The 23,396-nt window shown below is 37.3% G+C and overlaps 1 protein-coding gene across 3 annotated transcripts in view; it reads left to right on the top strand.

Moving 5' to 3' along the window:
• Positions 1-23,396, top strand: part of KDM4C (lysine demethylase 4C) — a 281,603-nt gene that overhangs the window by 180,852 nt on the left and 77,355 nt on the right. For all 3 annotated transcript variants that reach the window (XM_040963735.1, XM_040963734.1, XM_040963733.1), the window contains exons 16-17: positions 7,594-7,649; positions 9,726-9,834. In XM_040963735.1, coding sequence (XP_040819669.1) covers positions 7,594-7,649; positions 9,726-9,834 — 165 coding nt within the window. The remainder of the gene's footprint in view (positions 1-7,593; positions 7,650-9,725; positions 9,835-23,396) is intronic.

Raw genomic sequence — 23,396 nt, 5'->3', positions numbered from 1 at the left:
ATAGATTTGAGCACCTAAACTGGAGCACTTACTTACTAGTGTAGATTAATTGGAAACAATGGAATATTCCTTCAAGATCTGTAATCCAGATTCTTGATCCCTCAGAATCCATGCCTGTTCCATCCCTACTATCTGAGTTTGTATTTCTCTCCTGGCCTAATACGTGATTCACACATCCGGAAGTGGTTCATCCATGTTTTGCTGATGAACTATTATTATTATTATTATTATTATTATTATTATTTTATGATACAGTTCCATAGGCTCCTGGGATTTCCCTTATCCCTTCTCCAATTCCCTAATTCCCTCCACCGAGTTCCTCTATGTCATTACTAAAGTATAGTTCTCCATACACAGTCATATGTCCATCATTGCTGGTATGGAAAATGGCAGAGAGTCCAGCATCCTATTGTGAAGATATAGTAAACAGTTTCATTGTAAGTCCATCTTTGTCTGGAAGTAGAAATGCATACTACATTGTATCCTCACATCTGGATATGTTATTCTGCATTTCACAGCTACTGTACATACCCTCAAATGAAAAGTCATAATATAAAATCAACAATAGGAAGAAAAATAGAAATTTACAATGCCATGAAGTTAAACAACATGCTACTAGATATGACAGTCTCCACTACACAGCTACTATCCATCCCCTTAAATGAAAAGCCACAAAACAAAATCAACATCAGGGAGAATAAAGAAATTAACAACACTATGAAGTTAAATGACTAACTAAATGACTAACATGTAGCTGAAGAAATGAAAATCAAGAACCTTCTTGCAGACAATGTATGATCTATGAGTTATTGAATAATCAGAAGAAAGGGTTTTTAAAAAAAAATTATTTATTTATTGGAAAGTCAGATATACAGAGTGGAGGAGAGACAGAGAGGAAGATCTTCCGTCCAATGATTCACTCCCCAAGTAAGCTCAATGGCTGATGCTATGCCAATCTGAAGCCAGGTCCAGGTGGGTATCCCACACCAGTGCAGGGTCCCAAGGCTTTGGGCCGTCCTTGACTGCTTTCCCAGGCTACAAGCGGAGCTGGATGGGGAGTGGAGCTGTCGGGATTAGAACTGGCGCCCATATGGGATCCCAGCGCATTCAAGGTGAGGACTTTAGCTGCTAGGCCACCATGCTGGGCCCAGAAGAAAGGGTTTTGAAGAGATGAAACTAACAGAAAACATCAAAAGCTATGCGATATAGTTTCCGCTGATTTTTGTTAGTGAAATGTGTCTCTTTAGACAACAAATAGATGGGTTTTGTTTTTTAATCCAGTCTACTAATCTATGACATTCGATTGAGCTTAAGCCATTTACATTCAGGGTTAATATGTATGGGTGGTGCTTTGGTCCTCTCATTTTAGTAATTTTCCTTTGGTGCAATTGATTACACTTTGTTTTTGCTTTTATATTTCTGCAGTCTTGTGATGGATCTTTCAAATAAATGAGGACGTGTTTGGGGGGCTCCTAGTTTTACTGAAAATTGTCTTTAGTGGCACTTACGGATGTAAGTGATATGTCAGCTGAAATGAGAGCTTCTTATGAGGCAACTTAAGGATGTTTGTATTGACATTTCTTTAACTGATGTTTTCTACAAGAGCTGTTGGAACATGATTTCCTCATATTGCAAAAAATGAACAACTATGATAGCTGCATTATAACTATGTCCTTCTCAATGTTGTTAATGTTGTGTCAGCATTCTGATTAGAAATGCTCTGTTTTTTCTTGGTCTAATAACTCAATCATAAAGGAATCATTCCATATTGTAAATTGGCATGTGAGCTATTCATCTCAGTGGTGATTTTTTCATAAAATAAAATTTAAATATCATTGGCATTGTTGCAGGGGGAATTTGTCTGTGGTGTTAGGCGAGGAAAAAGATCCTACATGGGAAAACTGCAGTGTTTAAAATATGATCTGATTTTGTATTTTTCATTCAGCTTTTAGCTACCCTGAGGAAAAAATATGTAACAAAATGGCTTTTTAAATGAAGTTCTTGGGAGACAGAAATAACAGCTGCCTTATAGAGTAATCACGTTTTAACAGGCATTTTAGTGTATTTTTGTTTTGTTTTAGGGAACATTGCTTGACTAGCAATGTATCTAAATCTTTATAATAGTGAGTCATTTTATACTGGATGTTATTGTTCCCAGAAAAGGCATTCTTATTAAACATAAGATAAAGAAGGCTAGCAATGTACACAGACTGTTTAATTTTACTTGCTTATTTTGTTCTGCATGGGTGAAGAATTGCAGTATCACACAAGTTAGATTGTCACAAAATAAAACTTCACAAAAACACTCTAGCTGTGGTGAGGTATACCTATTTAGAATTTTGGTTTTAGAGGCAGACATTGGTTTTCATTAGGTTAAGCCCCATTTGCACTGTCGGTATCCCACATCAGAGTTTTGATACGAGCCCCAACCAGCTCTCTCCAAAAGCATTGGAAATGGTCCATGTATTTGGGTCCTTTCCTTTCATGTGTAAGGCCCAAATGGAATTCCTGGCTCCTGCCTATTTCTGGTTTAGACTTTGCTGTTGTGGCTACTTGTGCAGTATGTCAGTGGAAAGAAAATATGTTTTTTTTTTTTAATGTTTATGTGCCTATTTCAAAGGCAGAGTTACATAGTGCCCATTGCCTATTTTCGTAAATAGTAGTGTTGTTGGACTATAGCCTTACCCAATTCCAGTTGCACAGTCTAAATTGGTAAATAGCTATTTTACAGTAAAGACTTGATCACCTCTGATCACCATCTTAGGCATGTTACTTTATTTTCTAAATCAGTTTCTTCATCTCTGAAATGAAGTCTTAATTTACAATTACTCATAAATTTATTTGAAGATAGAGGTTAAGCAAAATTTGTGGAAGTTTTGACATAGTATTTGACTTGTTCTATACATTCAATACATAATAACTCATGATTATCATTATTGGAAACTGAATTTATTGATTCAGTTTCCTGATTTCACAAGAAATAGTTTGAGAAGGACAATGGTTCAGGTGCAGGTGTGAAGTTTGATACAGTGTCTGTATGTATCGGGCATTTTAAAGATTCTATAACTGGCTGCTTTTCAGGTAGGAACTAATGTGTTAACTTCTAGAGTTAACAAGCCTTGTCCCTTAAAACAAAGTGGTATTAAGCATGGAAATGTCAAAATTTCTCTCAGTTAATACTGCCTTCTACTGAACTTTGAATATAAACATTTAGATAATCTACAAATGAATAAAGTGGCCATTGGTATCTTTTTGGTTTTATCAGAGTAACTAGTTACCTTGTGAATACAGTGAATCAAACCAAAGTGACTTGATATGGCTGTTATTCTTTTGTTTTGTTTTTGGAAGACTTGTTTATTTTTATTTGAAAGGCAAATTTAAAGATCTTCAGTCTGCTGGTTTGTTCCCCAAGTGGCCAAAATAGCCAGAGCTGAGCCAATGCAAAGCCAGGAACTTCTTCTGAATCTTTCATGCAGGTACAGGGTGCCAAGGCTTTTGGCCATCCTCTATTTATGTTCCAAGCCACAATCATGGAAGGAATTGAATGTGAAGTGAAGCAGCTGGAACAGGAACCAGCCCCCATCTGGGATACCAGGCAGTTGCAAGGCAAGGATTTAGCCTCTGTGCAATCACGCTGAGCCTTTTTCTTTCCTACTTGCTTTTTAAACTTGGGAGAATCAAACAAAAAGCATGTTTTTAGATAAATAACTTGTGAATGTACCTGCTTATGAGCATTTTGTTCTTTACTAAGAAATGACATTTCTCAAGTGAATCATATAACTATTAACTCCGTATCAACTCACTGTTTATTGATTTCTTATCAAGTCACTAATGTAAATTCCATTCTTTCCTTAGAGAGTTAAATAGTGTGAATATCTTCTTTCTAGTCTTTTTATCATTTGGTGGCTTTTACGATTTTCACTCTTCTCTGTTTTGCCTTGTTTTCTTACTTATTCAGAAAATTCTTATTAAGAATGTACTAAGTATTAGGCATCATAATAGCGAGTAATTAACCTGACATGAGATCACAGCTTAATGAAGAAAGCACATAAAAACCTAGTTGGCAAATATAGGTAGTTTTAGTTAAAGGGCCCATATCAATGTCAGGTGCCATTGAGTTTGTATGAGAGAGAAAGAACTCAATTTGGGGTGGTTAGAGCTTAGAATGTGGAAGAGAGCTTTGCGTTGAGAAGTGAGGTGTTTTTAGGCTAACTAATGAAGAATGGGACCAGATTAGTTTCGAAGCATTTAGAAAAGAAAATGATTTGATTGGAAACCCCTGCAGTGTCAGATGTGGAGACAAGTAAACAGTGACCCTGAAGAGTCTAAGCCCTCGATGCTTGTGATCATTAACTACTTAGAAGCATTTAAGTTTTACTCTTATTGGATCAGAGTGGCTGAAGATAACTAGTGTTCTTGCTTAGAACCATGTTAAGAATGTGGGGATATTAACCAAGATGATGGTATTGAAGATGGGGAGAAGAGTGTAATGGAATCGGTAGCATGGATTGGATAAGAATAGAACCATTCCTTCCACTGTGAGCTAGCACTGATGAGCCGAGTCAATGGTAGGACAGAGTGGAAGAGTATCCTTTGAGATACGGTGTTGAGTATGTGTTGGAGGAGCTGTTACTCAGAATTTTTAGGAACTCAAGTGGATGCCATTGGTCTTTAGACAGTGTTTGGAATCAAGGTGTCATGGAATCTGTTACAGAAATCCTAATATTTGCAGAAAGTAAAGAAAACGTATTACAGGAAGCTGGGAATTTTCTAGAAGTGGAGGAGGGCAATAAGGAGAGAAAGAGCCTTTGAGACCACAAGGAGAAAATGTTTGAGAAAGGATCAATGGTGCTGAATGCTGTAGAGAGGTCAGGTGAATCAAGAACTAATGTGGATATGTGCGTGTGTGGGGAGGGTGGTCTCCTAAATCCACTTCAAATTGAATCTATATATTTTATTGTAGAGAGATTTTCCTTCCTGTATTAATGTTCTTGAACATCTGTGTGCTTTAATGAGCCCAGTTAGCTGCCTCTCAGTTGCTTTGTTGTGTCTAACTCTCCTAACTTGTCTCTTTAGGCTTCTTTTTATTACTACCTTCGATAATCAAATATGTCGTTCTCTGAGTATTTGAGATCCTCCTAGGGCATACTGCTCTGCTTCATTCCCATGTTGACAGTGACATGTTTGTACATCTACTGAACGTCTTTAACCTTAAATTTTGTCTTCATATTTGTTCTTTTTCTCTTTGTGGAGAATTATCTGAAATACAGAAAAAGTACTTTTGAGATGTTTTATAAAGTGAATCAGTAAAATTTTCATTTACAGGCCCAGCATGATGGCTCAGTGGTTCTATCCTCACCTTCTAAGTGCCAGGATGGATCCCCATATAGTCATTGGTTCATGTCCTAGCTGCTCCGCTTCCCATCCAACTCTTTGCTTGTGGCCTGGAAAAGGATGGCCCACACTCTTAGGACCTTGCATCCATATAGAAGACCTGGAAGGAGCGAATTCAGTGGCTAATTATCTATCTGTCTATCTATTTATAATATACATAATATATCTATAAGGTATTTATAGATATTTACATAGCTTAATATCTATATATCTTATGCTATATATCTTACAGATATATATCGATCTATTTATCTATTTATATACATATATATTTAGAGGCCCATATATTAGAGAGAGAGAGAGAGAAAGAGAGATTTTTTTTTTAATAGAAAAATTTTATGATGCAAATATTACAAAAGAAAATTTTTTGTATTTATTGGAAAGGCAAATCAGATTGACAGAGAAAAGCAAAGACAGAGGAAGATCTTTCATGCTGGTTCTCTGCCCACAAAAATGAGCCAATCTGAAGCCAAGTGCCACGAATTTCTTCCAAATCTCCCACGTGGGTGCAGGGTCCTAAGACTTTGACCATCCTCCTGCTTTCGCAGGCCATAAGCAGAAAGCTAGGTGGGAAGTTTAACAGCTGGGACACAAAGTGGCCCTCATAAGGTACCCTGGCAATTGCAAGGCAAGGACCCCACCAATGAGCCATCATGCTGAGCCCTGAATTTTTCTTAATTGATTTGTTATATCAAAGCCAATTTTTTCAAAGCCTTCTGTTCTGTGGCTTCATTGTATGGATAGATAACATTTTCTGTTGTTAGCAACATAAACTGGGTTTATTATGGATGCAGGTGAGTATACATACAGTACTTTTTGCCACTCTGAGCCTTCAGTACATACCCAGGAATGACCTTCAGAGACCTTCTAAACACTGCAAACTCGTAAATATTTTTGATGCCTTAGGTATATATATTTTTGCTACTTAAGAAGAATACAAAAATATATGGATTGTTGCTAGTTGTTTTTAGAAAAGCTGTGAAGTTTGATTCCTCATTATTAATGGTAAATTAGTCACTCAGATTCCTTGTAACATGAGGCATAACTGTCAAACATTAATACATTAGGGTGGATCATGGGGTGAAGGCAATTTTATGAGGGAGAAACAGTGTACTAATGCATAAAATTGAGAGACCAAACTCAACAGTTAATGTGTATTTAATAAAAAATATTCTAGTTCAACAGAGGGCAATACAATGTTGTCCGGCCCTGCTTTTCCTGAACTTTTTCATGAGAACATGGAGCAAAATGACCACGAAAGTCAGTTGGAGGCTCCTTGGATATCAAAGACTATACCAAAGTAAGAGTTATAAGTGCTAAAAATATAACCTTATATGGTAAAGGCTAAAATATTTTATTTCTCTGTTTTAGAAGGATTTATATACATATTTATTTGAGAGAGAGTGAGAGAACCCTTCTGCTGGCTCACTCCCCAAATACCCACAACAGCTAGGGTTACTTTAACCCAAGGCAGGAATTGGAGTCTCCAAGTGGTTCTCATGTGGCTGCCAAGGACCCCCATGTTCTTGGATCATCACTGCTGTCTCTCAACAACATTATCTGGAAGATGAATTTGAAAGCAGAGCTACGGAATTTGAGCCAGCACTGAAATGTATTTGTCCCAAGAAATAGGGGAACATAGTGTGCCACAGTACCAGCTCCCTTACTTGTGTTTTTGCCTGCTTGTTTAGTCTTATTTGATCAAAACTATATTTTTCATCATTAATTTCACACAGAAAGAATAAAGCACAAATTTCACATTAAATAGTGTCCCTTATGTATTTATTATTATACATATGAGAAACAAGCCTTTTAATCTCCATTGTTCCACACTCATGTATACCAGTGTGGGTTACTGCAGAGCATGGAACCCCTGTGCTATATGTGTTCTCTGCTCTGGGACTCTAGCACCTATTTCTTCAGGCTACCAAGGCTCCTGTGTCACAGCTTTCCTTCAGTGAAACTGTTTGGAAATGAACTGTTATTTTGAAGGTTCCCTCCTGATGCCAAATACACCCAGAACTTTTTGGACTATACCATTACCTCTGCCTCTCTCTCTTTTCCTTTCTCTTCTTGAGCTTGAATTGCTTTCATGTAATTCCTGACAGTTTTAACTAAGCCTGTCTTTGAATATATGGGTGAATGTTATTGACTTGTCTTAAGTGGATCTGATAATACATGACATTTTTTTTCCCCTAGGAATGCTGCCTTTGCAATTTGAGAGGGGGTGCTCTTAAGCAAACTAAGAACAATAAGTAAGTAACACATTAATTGTTTTTGAGTTGTTTGTGTTGTTCCCCATTCTTCTAGAGTTCTGGATGACAGCTTGATTTACTTCCCAGTGTACCTATTGTTACCGAAGTTTTGGTGTCCAAATCTCAGTTTGAGATTTTGTATCAGTGTCCACATCTGACAGCACTTTCACTTCTGCTGAATGAGGGTATCCATAGTTATTTCACACCATGAAGAATAACCCATTGTTTAGTTTTTAAGAATTGAATGTGGTACATATAACCCAAGTGCCATTAGTTAGGATCCTGCTTTTTAACATGTTGAATCTCATTAATTAATTTGAGAAATATGTTTCTCTAAAGAATGAATTCTCTGTTTTGAAATAAATTATAAATCATAGTGATGACATTAAAGCCAGTCTCTTGATCTTTATTACCAGCAAATACAAGAATGCATGCATGTATACTAAACTTGAAACGAGAGGAAGAAAGCCCTGTTGTTGAGATTTAAAGGAAGTAGGACTAAGCTATCATGAGAACCTTAAAAAAAGAATCAGTGACCAAAAAATGAAGGTGTCTGGTTTTTATGATTACTTTTAAATGAATTTTTTTTTTCAAGAGAAGATTTTAATACTGAAAATGGGTCCAAAGCAGAAATATGTACAAATGATATGGGCAGAGTTGCCAGCTGGCAGTTGATAACCACATCCATCCTAAGACAGTTTTTGTTAGAGGTACACATCATTTTATAGATTTAAAGTCTAAGAATTGTGAGATTTTTACATAACAATCCAGTTTTGTGTCTTGAAATGTGACAGTACATCACTGTAAAGCAAAGATACCTGGTTGAAGTGAGGAATCTGACTCGTGAGGACTGATTCCCCACATTACCGTGATGTCCCAGTGTTCATGTGTTCACTTTGATCCTGCCTGGCCTCACAGACATTTGAGTTAGGAAATGCTGATGCGTGGTATTGATGAAGTTATCTTAATTATGTCTGATTGCTTAGAAGGAGGCATAAAGGTTTTTGTCTTTCCTGCACTGGCAATGTTTAGTCTCAGAAGGTGAAATTTCAGTTAATTTTGGATCATCATCTTTCACGATCCTAGTTAATGTGATTTGCAGTATAGTAAAAGAAGCATCTTCTCTCTTTCTAGGGTGTTGTACAGGTACAGAGGTTGTGAGTGGGTTTGGGGAAATTCTCTTATTCTTGGGCTAGAATTTAAAAGAAGTAGGGTTTTCTATACTAGGATATTTGTTTTGTTGTGGACAATCTTCTGGTTGAGTTGATACCTCCTCTGTCTTTCTGTACCCTTGAAAGGCTGGATGCAACCTGCGTGGATGTGTGTCTTCAGCACAAATGAGGCTGATGGATTTGAGAACTCTGTGATGATCTTTTCAAACCTCATGATCCTTTATATTTACTTTACAGCATAATATATACTGTATATATATACTTTTCTTTATAATTGTATTCATAGGGAAGTTGCTATTTTTCCTAGTACTTCAGAATATGAGGGCGATATTAGATTTTAGGTAGGAAGTAAGGGAGCATGATCAAGTTCATCTGTCCTTGTGTCAGATTCTGTTGGTTAAACTCAAAGGGAAGCAGTTTGATTAAGTGTTTAATTAGAACTAATCCTTTTGGAAAATCTTATTGCTTCATGTGGTTTGCTTCATAATATTTATGTTATATAGTAAGAGTATTTACCACACATGCTTTATAGCTTTCATTAGTTATAATCTTTTGCTCTGCGTTTATCAGTTGCAATTTATAGAAGATTTTTTTTGCAGCAAATGAAATAAGAAACTTGTATTTCGATGTTTTACAGAGAAAATGAAGAGAAATATACAGTTTTAATATTGAGTTTTTACCATCATCTAGGTTTTAGTGTCACAGTATTGGGCACAAAGTGATGTTCTATCTATGTAGGTATCATTTTAAAAGTTTAAAATTCAGAATCTGTTTGTGATGGATGTAAGCCTTTGCCTTCTTTCTCATCTGTGTGTTCTCAGATAAGAACCAGTTACCGGGATCAAGTATGAGCTGTGTAAGTTTATGGAACTTTTGCTCATGTTTAATGTCTCTTTTCCTGTAGGTGGGCCCATGTCATGTGTGCCGTTGCAGTCCCAGAAGTCCGATTCACTAATGTCCCAGAAAGGACACAAATAGATGTAGGCAGAATACCTTTGCAGAGATTAAAATTGGTGAGTGGCAAAGCTGCTTTTTTACCTCATAAATTTTGATTTTCTAGTTCTGACTTTTTCTATTGATGCACACATTTCCAGGATACTGTCTATCCTATCCTTATTATTTTTTCCCTTATCTTCTTTTAGCCTACATTTATCCTTTAGAAATTTTGTTCTTGTCGCATTGTAAATCCACGTAAGACCTGCCTCATATTATGTTAAAAATGATTGAGAAGATTAATGCTTTCCATAGATGAATCTGAACTTTAGAGTACATCTAGCATGATTTGAGCTGTCCAGCTCTATTTAAGTTGTTTAGTTTGTTTATATGTTGCCTCTCTTTGGCAAACATGTCTCTTACCTGATTTCATCATCACCTCAGCAAAAGAGGCTCACTCATGAATTGATACAAAACACTTGCTGTGCAAAAGTGTCTGACCAATTATCTTCTGACCCATTCAGAAACTTGTATAAAAGTCTTCTCTGTTTCCCATGGTGGGAGGATTTTTCATTGAAGATATAGACTTTTAATATCCTTAGCATTCAGGTAACTTTGTAGTTATGTTCAATTGTTAGCCAACAGATCATTAGTTTTGTCTCTAGTATTACATTTTTAATGAGAATATTTCCTGAAGCTAAACATGCTGAAGCATGTCTTAAAGGTAGGCTTAATTCTTTCCTCACACATGCATATCTGAATTTCCTTACTCTTTGGTATCTTTAAACTCAAATTTTCCCATTAGAGAAAATTTCTGGCATGGTTCTCTATTCCCCTTCCTTATTTTGTCATTATTGTCTTCTGAGGCAGTGGTCTGGGCATGCTGTGTGTGGGCTTGCCCATCTGAAATCTAGAGTGCTATCTTTTGGGTGAAAGTGAATGCTATTATTTCCTAGCATAACCCCAACAGGAATTCCCGTTTGATCTGACGGTTCCTGTTGGCTGATAAGAGTGCAGTTACCAGAAGGCGCACCAAGGGACCATTTAAATGTTCCTGCTCAGGTCACAGTGACTTATCGGGAGAGGCACGAAGAGGAGGTGATTTTTCAGCTGTAGAACTTCTGTAGGAAAACTGAAATCTTGTATTCTGCTTTTCAGTAAATATGCCAAAAAATAAACATATAAATGAAAACATAAACAAAAACCCAGGGCAATGTAGAAAACACTAAACATACAGCAAAACTCAAAACAGATAAAACAGGCAAATAAAATTAAAATGTTTCATATTTATATGCTAAAGAATTTTTGGTTTGAGAAAAAAGTCTGTCTTCTGATCAAAATAATAGTGATTTGTAAAAATCGAACCTACATTTAAAAAATCAAGTTTGTTTTTCTTCTCTGAAGGCTCTGTTCTGTTACCAATATACTGCCTCTCAGAATGAGTGGTCATTTCTCCTGAGGCATCAGGCTTCCCTCGAAGGGCCTCTGCTTGCTGCTGTTGTCCAAGATTATGTCCTTAGTGATTTAATGCTCCCCTTATCAGTCCCAAAACATTTCTGAGAGCATAGCAGGGAGGGACAGCTTAAATTAATAACCCCACACAGGTTGTTAAATTTCATCTTAAAAAGGCAAAGCTTCTCATTGCCTTCGCTATGCTCTTGTACGTCTTGATTGTACACATCTCGCATTGATGGGATGCCTCAAAACAAATGTGCTTTGCTGAATTTAGAGCCACCGAAGTACTATCCTGATGACAATTTAGAGACATGATCACAAGCATTAGCTATGAAATGTATTTGGGTGAATGTAGCAAACTACAGAACAGAGAGTTTTCTGTTCTTTTAAATGTAATCTTTTATGTATGAGGTTTTCCGGAATGTTATTTATCAAAATGCTAACATACAGTGATTGTCTTTAGTGGAATGATTCAGGGTGAAAGGTCATTTTGAAAAAAAAAAGTCATTCCCAAATGCTATAATGTTTTGAGAGGATAAGGAATCTGGGTGACTTTTCATTGAAAATCCTCGGATAAGAACCGTCTTCTGGTGAATCTACTACCGTGTGTTGTCTGGCTGCCCTGACCACTGTCCCATGCTGAGCAGACTGGGCTGGCTTTGAGTTAGAAATGTACAAATGGTCACTGGGTGGCAATGTACCTTTTCATGGATTAGGACACTCTACTCCCTGTGTAGTGTCCATTGGCACACTTTCCTGGCCTCAGCATCCTTTGCAGGTTCTAGTGATGGTCTGGCAAAGGAATGGTCATCCGAAAGCCAGAGCAATAGTTTTGCAGTGTGTTTCAGCCAGACTAAGGTGAATTCAGAGAAGCTGTTTTACTGTCCATACCGGGTGTTTCTGTAAGTGTCAGTCTTTTTCTGGAGCTGTAGACACTTTTCTTTTCTGGATCCAAGATTTTTCACCAGCTTTCCTTGTTATGTGAATAAAGAATTAGATGTTAGATTACTTCACCAATCACTACCTAACTTGTCAAACAGTATAATATTTGAATAAACAGTGCTTTTGGTTCTCTGCCGTGTTACATTCTATACGAGCATTTCTCCGCTTTGGCACTCTTGGGACTTTAAACTTGGTCTTTTTTTTTTAATTTTTTTTTTTTATTATAGGATAGTGACTTGTGCCTTGGTAGATTCCAGGATCTCGGATTAGGTGTCACCTGGGATGTCAGCTCACCCCCATTTGAGAGCACACTAGTTTGTAGAGAAGAACTGTATGTGATGAGAATATCATTTTTGTCACGTTTACATAGAGAATATGTTTGCTAAAAGAACAACATTGTAGAAGGAAGTTTGCTTTTCTTGAGCGTTAATAAAAAAGTGTGGCAATATGTACATGTTAGCTACACTATGATTATTAATTACATAATCTGATCATTTATATTCTTATGTAATTTAAACTGAGTATTTTAAATTTAAATTAAAATGTATATGTACATACTAGTCACTGAATAAATATTAATGAAATAAAAAAAAGACAGCAAAGCGTTGCTCTAGCTTAAAGTAATTGCTTCGAAGGGGTTATTAATACTCAAAAATGGCTTGTACCTTTTCACCAGTTCCCCTGTAAATGTAATAGTAGTGAATGCACCTGTATCTTTGCATCCTGCTGTAAAGCAAGGCATTACTTATTAACATCATGGGAACATGCAGTTAGAGTCAGAGTCTAGTGTCTTTGTTTATTTGTTTATTTGTTTTGTCTAGGGCTATGAATCACCTACGCAGTGCTTGTGCTGTTGGATGAGATATTTTTATCTCCCAGTCTCTGTTTAGTTGTGTGTTGAAACTTGGCTCATCCTTGAAGGAGCAGGAAGGATGACTGAGTCTTTCTACAGAGGCCACTAGGTGGTGCTCCTCTACCAGTTTCTGAGCAAGTTAACCTTAAACTACCTGTGTGTGTGTCTCTCTCTCTCTCTCTCTCTCTCTCTCTCTCTCTCTCTCTCTCTCTCTGCCTTCCTCCCTCCCTCCCTCGCTCCATCTCCTTCTCTCTCTCTCTTATACTGTAGCCCATGGGATGGCACCAGAGCATGGAATGTGTCATTTGTTCTTCAATGTATTCAAAGTACTGAATGTCAAAGGGGATTTTTACAGCTTGGGTTTTCATTTAGCTATGTAAGCAGAGCTCTTTTCCTTTGGTGGAAGTTCTGTTTGTCTGTAATAAGCAACACTAGTAACTACCAGTAAGTGTGACAAGTTTAAAGAATGTCTTCCGAAGTATAAAAGCTGTTCATTTGAAAAGATGCTTATTCATCTTTCTAGAGTATGGAGTCCTGGAATTTATATGAAGGTATTTGTATATTTTGATGCTATTGTTATTTGTCACTTTTTAAATGAAAACATTCCAATGTAGAATTAGTTTTTCATGGAGAATTTCGTAGAGATTGTAGGAAAGTATTTATTTATTTGTGCAGCAGGTTCCTTCCTATGTATAATGAGGAATTTTTAAAAAAAGTATTAAATGGGAAAATTGTCCCTTGCAGTGCACTTTACTCTTTGCTTTATGGTGACTTGTTAGCCCATCTGCTCACCTTGCTGGTTCCATCCATTGTGGCCCCAGCTCTTCATGACAATAGTGAAACTAGATTCATTTTAAAGAAATTCCATTTTATTAATTTCTGTTGACTACTTTTAACTAACAGTCAATGACTTTTTATAAATCAGAAGTATTTTAATACCAAAAATTTGGCTGAAGTATTCTGCATTCAATTAAGTTTGTTCTTTTCCCTTTCGTTAACCGTATTTCACCTCTGTATAATTGTTATGGAGTTTGTTAAAATAATTGCTTTCCCAGGTAAAAAGAGTCCCACCGGTTCCTGTCTTAAAGCAATTGATTATTGAGCAGAGTGAGACTGTAATAATGCAAAAATAACCAAGTGTCACATGAATGCTCAACTTGGGCATCCTGCAGAGAGAGAATAAGAGATAGAGAAACAGACGTTTATGGGTTCACTCTACAAATGGCCCCAGTGAGCAGAAGTGGGCCAGAACCCAGGAAGAAGGAAAGAGCTAGGAGCTTCATTAGGTTTTCCCAAGAATTTTGACCATCTTTGCTGCTTTCCAACCCACACTATCAGGAAGCTGCATTAGCAGCGGAGCTGCTGGGACTTGAAACACACCCATATGGGATGCTGGCTGTTGTTGCAGGCACTAGCTTAACTCACTATGCCACAAGGTCTACCCCAAATTAGTGAGTTATTTTGCCCAGAATAACTTTTCTGTATGAAAAAATCATCTTGTGGTAGATGCTGTTACTCTCAGTCTCTCTTCGTATCCTGCAACTACTTCTGTTGTCATCTGATGACTACCAGTAGTCTTTTGTACATGGCAGGACAATGACGGAGGAAGATTTGTGTTTGAGGGATAAGTTGAACACTCTCATTGAGTGTGCTCAATGAGAGCCAGTGCTGGAACTGTTAGAATCGCATGTGACCGGTGTAATAAGGAGAACAAAAATTACCCAGTAGGGATGTGTACTTTAGAATTGATTCGTAGGTTGCGCTTTTCCGTATTTCCTATTACCAGTGTGATTGATTAATCATAGCGTTAATTTAATGTCTGGAAAAGTAAGAAATTGTGTACAAATATAAACAAAGCAAAAATATGTAAAGAACATAAGATGTTAGGATGATTTGCTCTTATTTTCACAATGGACAGAAATACATGTAAAAAGAATGTGGGGGAGAGGGTGATCACACAGAACAGTAAAGGCAGACGTGCTCCGCAAACAGCACTGCAAACCACCTTCAGGTTTCAGCATAATGTTAAATAAATCATGCCCTTCTATATTCCTGGTTTGCCATAAGTCACTAGTGTACTTTGATCCTTTTTTGCTCATTAAGTTAATTAAAGATCTGTGGAATTTTGTTAAATGAAAGTGCAAGGTAGGTTTGTAGTTTCAGAAATCCTGAGAAGTTGTTGCAAATTCTAAAGGCAGCTGTTAACTTTTTTTTTTTTTTTTAAAGATTTATTTTTATTATTTTTTATTGGAAAGGCGGATATACAGAGAGGAGAGACAGAGAGGAAGATCTTCCGTCCGATGATTCACTCCCCAAGTGAGCGCAACGGCCGATACTATGCCGATCCGAAGCCAGGAGCCTCTTCCGGGTCTCCCACGCGGGTGCAGGGTCCCAAAGCTTTGGGCCGTCCTCGACTGCTTTCCCAGGCCACAGGCAGGGAGCTGGAAGGGAAGCGGGGCTGCCGGGATTAGAACCGGCGCCCATATGGGATCCCGGGCGTGCAAGGCGAGGACTTAACCACTTGCGCCACCGCGCCGGGCCCAGCTGTTAACTTTTATATGCTCTTATTTAGAGAATTTTTTTTTAAGATTTAAAAAAAAATTTTTATTGGAAAGGCAGATATACAGAGAGGAGGAGAGACAGAGAGGAAGATCTTTTGTCCGATGGTTCACTCCCCAAGTGACCGCAATGGCTGGAGTTGAACCAATCTGAAGCCGGGATCCAGGAGCTCTTCTGGGTCTCCTACATTGGTGCAGGGTCCCGAGGCCTTGGGCCCTCCTTAACTGCTTTCCCAGGCCACAAGCAGGGAGTTGGCTGGCAAGTGGGGCCACCAGGATTAGAGCCAGCGACCATATGAGATCCCGGCATGTGCAAGGTGAGGACCTTAACCACTACGCTATAGTGCTGAGCCCTAGAGACAGAATTTTCAAATAGAATTGATATATAAATACTTCAATTTTCAATTGTGGATTTTATTACACAGCATGCATTTTTGATTGCTGTCAGTGCATCTAAAACCACTCTTGATTCGTTGATCACAAATGCATTCATCCTTGTGGTAGTACAGTGCTTTTCCTTTTTTATATCTGTAGATATTCTAAGAATTTTTACATTTGTGAATCCTCTTTCTGCAACCTAATAGAGAAAGAAATGAATTTTGGAATAGCTAAAATTGCCCCTGGCCATTCTGTGACCTCTGGTTTGTATTGGACAAGTGAACCAAGTACTGGCAAAGAGTTCCCTGAGTGAAAAACATCATTTTGAAAAGGGATTTACACTATGCTGATGACTGAGCTCACGCCTTTCTGTATTTGGCCGAATCCATACTATTCTGTTTAGAAGACTCTATACACTTTAAAATTTGTACCTGAAGGCAAATAATAGTGAACTTGAAAGCCAACGATTATAGTTTTGAAGGGTACATCAATTCTGAAAATAGAGTGGTTTCACTGTGGTATTCCATCTGAAGAGTTGAATCAAGTGGGGAGGAATCCAATCAGGTTTCCTATTTCTCAGAAGGCACATGTTCTTACTGGCACTGATGCTATCAGATATACTGCATACTAACAACACAATTACTGAGAGATGTGGTGTCTGCATCTTGTGCTGTAAGATCTTTCAGATTCCTATTTAGTTAATGTCAGCAGTATTAATAAGCAACATCACTTTCTTTCTAAAGCAATCAGAGCCATATTTGGCAGCCCTCTGTTAATGCATTTTGGAAAATGTAAAGACATATTGATCATCTTCTGACACATTAAAAGAAGAAATAACATTGTGAAGGCAATATAAACGTAATTATGTTTCACATCAACTGCTCTCTTGATTTATTCACATGTTCAGCTATTTTAAAGATAAATCCTTTAAAATATTAAACATTGATAATGATGCGCAAATTTATTGTTTAAACATAGTTGAAGAAAAATTTGCTTTGAGTAGTGAATTAACCTTAAGGAGGAATAAGAGATATCACAAATGACACAATTATGTTATTACATATTTTCCCATTGTTTAACAAGTCTAATATAAAATTTTGCAATATCATTAAGATAATGCTCTCAGAATTTCAGCAAGCACGTGTCACAAACTTTGTAAGCTTTTAAAATAAGTAGTGTTTTTAAAAGAAGTACATTAGTAGCCACATAGTACTTAACTGTCAGAATGATTTGCTACAGGGACTAGATCCCATTGCAAGCTGTCAAATTTGTATATTGCTGCAACACCAAACCGTAAAATCTTTTGAGTAAAATGGAAAATGTCAGATGGGCATGACTACAAATAATATACTTTTTGAAGGATGCAGATGTCTGTTGGAGAAAATGTGTATATGCACGAAGTGTTATCTGGTTAGTTTGGATTTTTCTTTATCTATTGAGAGAAAAACTGTGAGGCAGAAGGAAATTGATTAGCGCTTTTAAATTTTTTAGTTTTGATCTCATTTTTCCTGGGGACTAATTTCTAAAATGTGTTAGATAAGTAGCTTCAGACAATTGATGATGAAAGAGTATTGTAAGAGAGTAATCTTAGTTTTCAGTTTTGCCTTGCTGAATGATTTCTTTGTTCCCTGATCTTGTCTGTGTAAGCAGTGATTAGTTACTGATGGAAGTTTTAACAGAGTGAGTCAGCTGATGTTGCTGTTCCAGAGGTAGAATCGCCCCCTTGACTCCTGTACTGACTAGGTCAAAACCAGCATTGCATGCCAAATAAAGGCAGCTGTTTGAATACTCTAAATAATCCATGGGGTTTTGCTTGGTCAGCATGATGGAAAGCAGAGAGGTTACATTTTGGGAAAAATCCAATCATTATAATGGTTGCTGGGAAGAAAGGACTTATAAAATATAGTAATTTTTTTTGCTACTTAAAAAAAAATGAATTACTCCTCCCCCAGAATAGAATTTTTTTTTTAAAAAAAAAGATTTATTTATTTTTATTGCAAAGTTGGATATACAGAAAGGAGAGGAAGATCTTCTATCCAATGATTCACTCTCCAAGTGAGCCCAATTGCTAGTACTGTGCTAATTCAAAGGCAGGAGCCAGGAAACTCCTCCAGGTCTCCCACGCGGGTGCAGGGTCCCAAGGCTTTGGGCCGTCCTCAACTGCTTTCCCAGGCCACAAACAGGGAGCTGGATGGGAAGTGGAGCAGGAGGAATTGAAATCAGCGCCCTTATGGGATCCTGGCACATACAAGGTGAGGACTTTAGCTGCCAGCCCACCGTGCTGGGCCTCTAGAAGAATGCTTTTTAAAATTCAATAATGGGGGCCCGGCGCGGTGGCGCAAGTGGTTAAAGGTCCTCGCCTTGCACGCCCGGGATCCCATATGGGTGCCGGTTCTAAACCCGGCAGCCCCGCTTCCCATCCAGCTCCCTGCCTGTGGCCCGGGAAAGCAGTCAAGGATGGCCCAAAGCTTTGGGACCCTGCACCCGCGTGGGAGACCTAGAAGAGGCTCCTGGCTTCGGATTGGCATAGTATTGGCCGTTGAGCTCACTTGGGGAGTGAATCATCGGATGGAAGATCTTCCTCTCTGTCTCTCCTCTCTGTATATCCACCTTTCCAATGAAAAAATAATAATAATAATAAAATTCAATAATGAAGGTTAGGATTTTATTGTTTGTGTGTTTGTTGGTAGCAAGAACCACTCCTGATTAATTGAACATATGTTGCTGGGCTATCTTGTAGACGCGGCCTCAAAAAGTAGCGACATGATCTTTAACATGAGCTCTTGGATTGGCCAGAACATGGCCAATACCCACGTGGGATGCTCATGGCAGCTTTACCTGTCAAACCACAATGATAGGCCCCCTTCATACTTCTGAAGTTAGAACATAATGGTCAAGAGAGATTGTATTAGCTCTGGAAATGTCAAGTTTTCTGTTAGAGCAAAGGAAATTAAATAAATTGGTAATGAAAACAATCCTGTACAGAGAAAATGATTTGATTTGCAAAACAAGAAACAACAAAAAAGTCAGATGTTGTTATGAAAGATAAATGTTTTCTACAATCAATAAAAACTTGTGACAGAATGTTCTCAACCCAATCATAATGTATTTATTTAGGAATCCACTTAAAAAGTTTTAGTTTTAAATTTTCTGTTGTTAATTATTTTCTAAAATGCAGTTGCCATTAGGATAAAGTTTTAAATTGTGGATTTTTTGTTAGAAATATAAAATGCATGTCATCTTACTTTAGAGCAAACTATTTTCTTTACATTAGTAAAAAAAAAAACTAGTCAAGTTAACCACTTTACATTATAGGACTAGTACTTAAGGCGAATGAAAACTTTTGAAATTATTCCCTCATAGCCATCTGCTGCTCATATGTAATTTAATAAAGTCATCTCTTTTAATGTTCATTTGTTTTGGATAAAGCAACAAAATATTATGAGATGTCTTTATTACATAACAGACATTTTTCTGCAAAAAACTATCATGACATCCTGGCAAAGGTATAATTTTAATAAATTAATGATCTTTCTGACCATAGCAGAGTGAACTTCATCTGATTGTTATAGTGATGAATTGACTGTGTCAAAGTTTGTACTCTAGCCTGGTGGAATATTTTACTATGAAAGTTTAATTCTCATTTTTTAATTATGAAACCAGTGATAGTGTCTGAGCAGTGTGTAATATGCTGGCTCTTTGGCATGGTTTATTTCAGTGAGTGTCATTTGTTGCTGTGTTTAATGATTGCTGACCCATATGTGAAGTGTACTTAGTCACTGTAGTTTAGGGGTAGGGGAGAATTGAAAGAACACATCCTGAGCCTCAAGTCTTCCCAGTTGGTTCTAACTTTCATGATGTCACAGCTTACCATTTGAGTGCTCTTGCTTTGCATGCAAATGAAGACTGATTTCTTTACTATCATGTACGTTTTGAAAAACAGCTTATTTGCTTTGCAGGCAGAATTACACACAGACAGGGGAGCCACACAGAGAGAGAGAGAGAGAGAGAGAGAGAGAGAGCGCGAACGAGCAACCCTCCACCAGACAGGAGCTCCTTCTACGTCTCCCATATGGGTGCAGTAATCCAAACACTTGGGCCATCCCCCACTGCTTTCCCAGACAAACTATCAGGGAACGGGACCATAAGCAAAGCACTATGTGATAGAACTTATGCCCATATGGAACTCCTGTGCTGCAGGTGGAGGCTTTACCAGCTATGTTGAAGCACCATATGTGGTGTGTATGTAGTTTGTATATTTTTTTAACTTATTTTATTTTGTTTTAGGATATAGTTCCGTAGGTTCAGGGATTGCCTGTGCCCTTCCTCAAGGACACCTGACCCCCGCCACACCCCACATTGATTTCCCCTCTAGTTTTACAGTGGGTGTTCTTCCTGAACAGTCACAAGTCCATTGTGTTGTTGAAGTTTTTCCCAATAATGTAGACACGGACTTTGTCGGGGAGTCCATCATCTTACTATTAGGATAGTTTCAATTCTTTCACTGGGAATCCATCTCTCGTCTGTATGCATAGAGATATACAGCACTTTGTCTTAATATCTGAACATCTCAGTCCCTGCTACACTTCCGTTGTATATCCCCTAAAACACAGAACCAGTGAGCACAGTCCACACTGGGGTGAAAAGAATAAGTTTTCGTCACCGTGAAGTTAACAACCATGCTACTAAAATAAAAATGCATCACAGGAGTGATGAAAACAGGAATCAAAAACCTTTTTGTAGGAATAGATGCAAGTGTGTGTCTCTTATAGTGCTGGAGGAATTACAATTAATAACTAAAACTTCATTATTCATGATATGTAGCAAAACAGTGTTGAAATGGACATTTATCAATCTCCAGTGTTTGCAAGCAATCCATCTTTTATGGATGATCAATTAATGAATCACAAGAACTTAGAAGAAGGCTTAGTTGAACTATTTGAATGTTCTTGCTTTGCATGCAAATGAAGAGTAACTGATTTCTTTACTATCATGTACATTTTTAAAAATAGCTTATTTACTTTGCAGGCAGAGTTACAGACGGGGGAGATTTTCTCACACACACACACACACACACACACACACACACACACACACACACACACAGCTACTGGTAACTAGGAAGTTCAAACAGGAAAGATTCACCGCAAAGAAGTGTGCTTGTACTTTCAGTAATTAACATCACCTCGCTTACATTTGAAAAGTTTTGATATCGTCTTCATGCATCAGTTCAGCTTGAAATCCTTTGAGCTTTTGAGAAAACTGTGAAAACAAACGTTTTCCTTTTATTTGCTTTTCATTTTTTAATCCAATATGTCCTTCCAGAGCTGACCACAGTCCTTGGTGTTTGGGTGTGTAGCATTGGATGGACAGGCCATTGCTCTCCTGGGTTTGTATTGTGGAGTAATTCAGATATTGTACTTTTGAGGATGTCATTGTTTCTTGTTGCAGTTTTTGAAGACATAGCATAAGGGTTCAATTAAGGCTTCCACTAAGTCATTTCTTCCGAGCTCTAATACTTATTTCTAGTTCCTTATTTCAGGATATTTCTGCATTTCTAAATGATAAAGTCGTCTGCCAAGTATGAAGAGTATGTATTTTCCAGAAAATGTTATTTCAGAAATATTAAACATGTACACAAAATCTTAAATTTTAAACTAGTATATTAATAACTAATGGAAAGTTATTCATGTTTATAACAAAATTAAATTCTTAAGGAGTTATGAAGCATTTGTAATGTGTACTGTTTCAGACGACAGTACTTGAGCACTTACATTATTACATTTTTTGATAGTACAGTGTGAAAATCTTGATACTAAAACTGTTTGCCTTAAACATTGTTACTTCCTTTATTATTGTCTATTTCTTTGTCTCTCAAATCAATTTCTAAATTTTTTTGAGTGGTAAAGTGATCATTTCAAAATGTTATTTGGCGGGTCAGTTTATACCTAAGAGGTAAGTCAGTGGCCCACATATTTTTGTAAAAAAGAAAATAACTTCTCTGTGTGCCTTTTCCCTAAGACTCCTGTTTTCACAATTAGAAAATAGAGGAATGTAGAAATTTCTTTTTGTCCTGGAAGGTTTAGCAGTTAATATATGCACATATTCAGGCTTTTCAATTTGACGGGGGCAATCAATGTTTAATTTCAAAATTGTTTATCTTAGAGCGATAGCCTATTGAGTCTCCGCTCTGGCAGTATTGCTATTTCTGTGCTCTTTGCCATAGGCTGGGTTTTTGCAGAACTCACAGCTTTGGCACCAACACAACCACAGACTTACATTCTACACAGATAAGACATGACAGACTTTTAAGTTCAGCTTGCTGTGCATGTAGGCTGTGACAGTCCACCTGCATTGGGGAACATACAGGGAAGATGTGCTCATCTTTAATCACATTGTATTTCTCATTGCAATATCCCAAGAAAATGACAGGCCAAGCTCACAGTTCCGGTTATCAGCCCAGTACATGCAAAGTGCATGGCCTCCCACAGGAAGATATAGCTCAGCCGTACTATTGAATATTTTACTTGTTAGCAGTTATGCTTGGAATATATATGGATCATATAAACCTTGATTTTTATAAGGTTTATTTCCAAAGAGCTCTGTTTCAATTAAAATAATGTATGTTTTTCAACAAAATTTTTATGAAAGTGAAGTGCATATAGCACAAAATGGAATCGTCTCAAACTGTATGCCACGCTACAGAAATGACCACTGTAACATTTTGAAGTAATAGTTTATTATTTTTTTTCTGGAGGAAGTAACTTGGAACGATACAACATTTTTCCATGTGTAAGAATTAAGACTGCAAAAATTTCTTTTTGTATAGAATACTCAGATATATAGACGTAGATGTGTTTTATTAAAAATCCATTTCTTAGGATATTTGTATTTTCTCCTGCTTTGATCTTTCTATAAACCCATTAGCATTCCTGGCCACACTTCTCTTTACTTCTCTTAGGTTGCACAATGAACATTTTATTTAGAATCTAATCACTAAAGGTGCTGCTGTCTGTTCCTCAGTTGTGCCATTGGCTATGCAAATATAGAGCATTTGAATGTAATAATAATGAGTGTGAGATTGGGAGTCCAATAGTCTGGGTTCCCATCTCACTATGCCATGTTCCATTTATTTCACAATAAGTTACCTTCCTTGGAACCCTGTTTGGGGTTTTTACAGAAGCTGCTGTTGGTATTTCTTCTCTCTGTTTGCCCTCCTCATCTAGATTCCTCTACTAAGTTTTTCTTGCTTTATCTCTATCCAAAGCTTTTGTCTCACACTGTCTCCTGTCTACATTCTGACTGAGTATCCATACAACTGAAATCACCATTTGGTACCTTTTAGTATTGCTTTGAGTAAAATAATGAATTACCAGGATAGCTCATAAATGTTTATTTAATGTTTTAAAGCAATGCTTTATTTTTCAAAAGTATAGATTCCCAAGAAGTTCTCATA

This window comes from Ochotona curzoniae, unplaced genomic scaffold (genome assembly GCF_017591425.1).
Source record: "Ochotona curzoniae isolate NIBS_2020 unplaced genomic scaffold, NIBS_Ocur_1.0 scaffold_3208, whole genome shotgun sequence".
Lineage (NCBI taxonomy): Eukaryota > Metazoa > Chordata > Mammalia > Lagomorpha > Ochotonidae > Ochotona > Ochotona curzoniae.
This window is presented reverse-complemented; position numbering and strand designations above follow the sequence as displayed.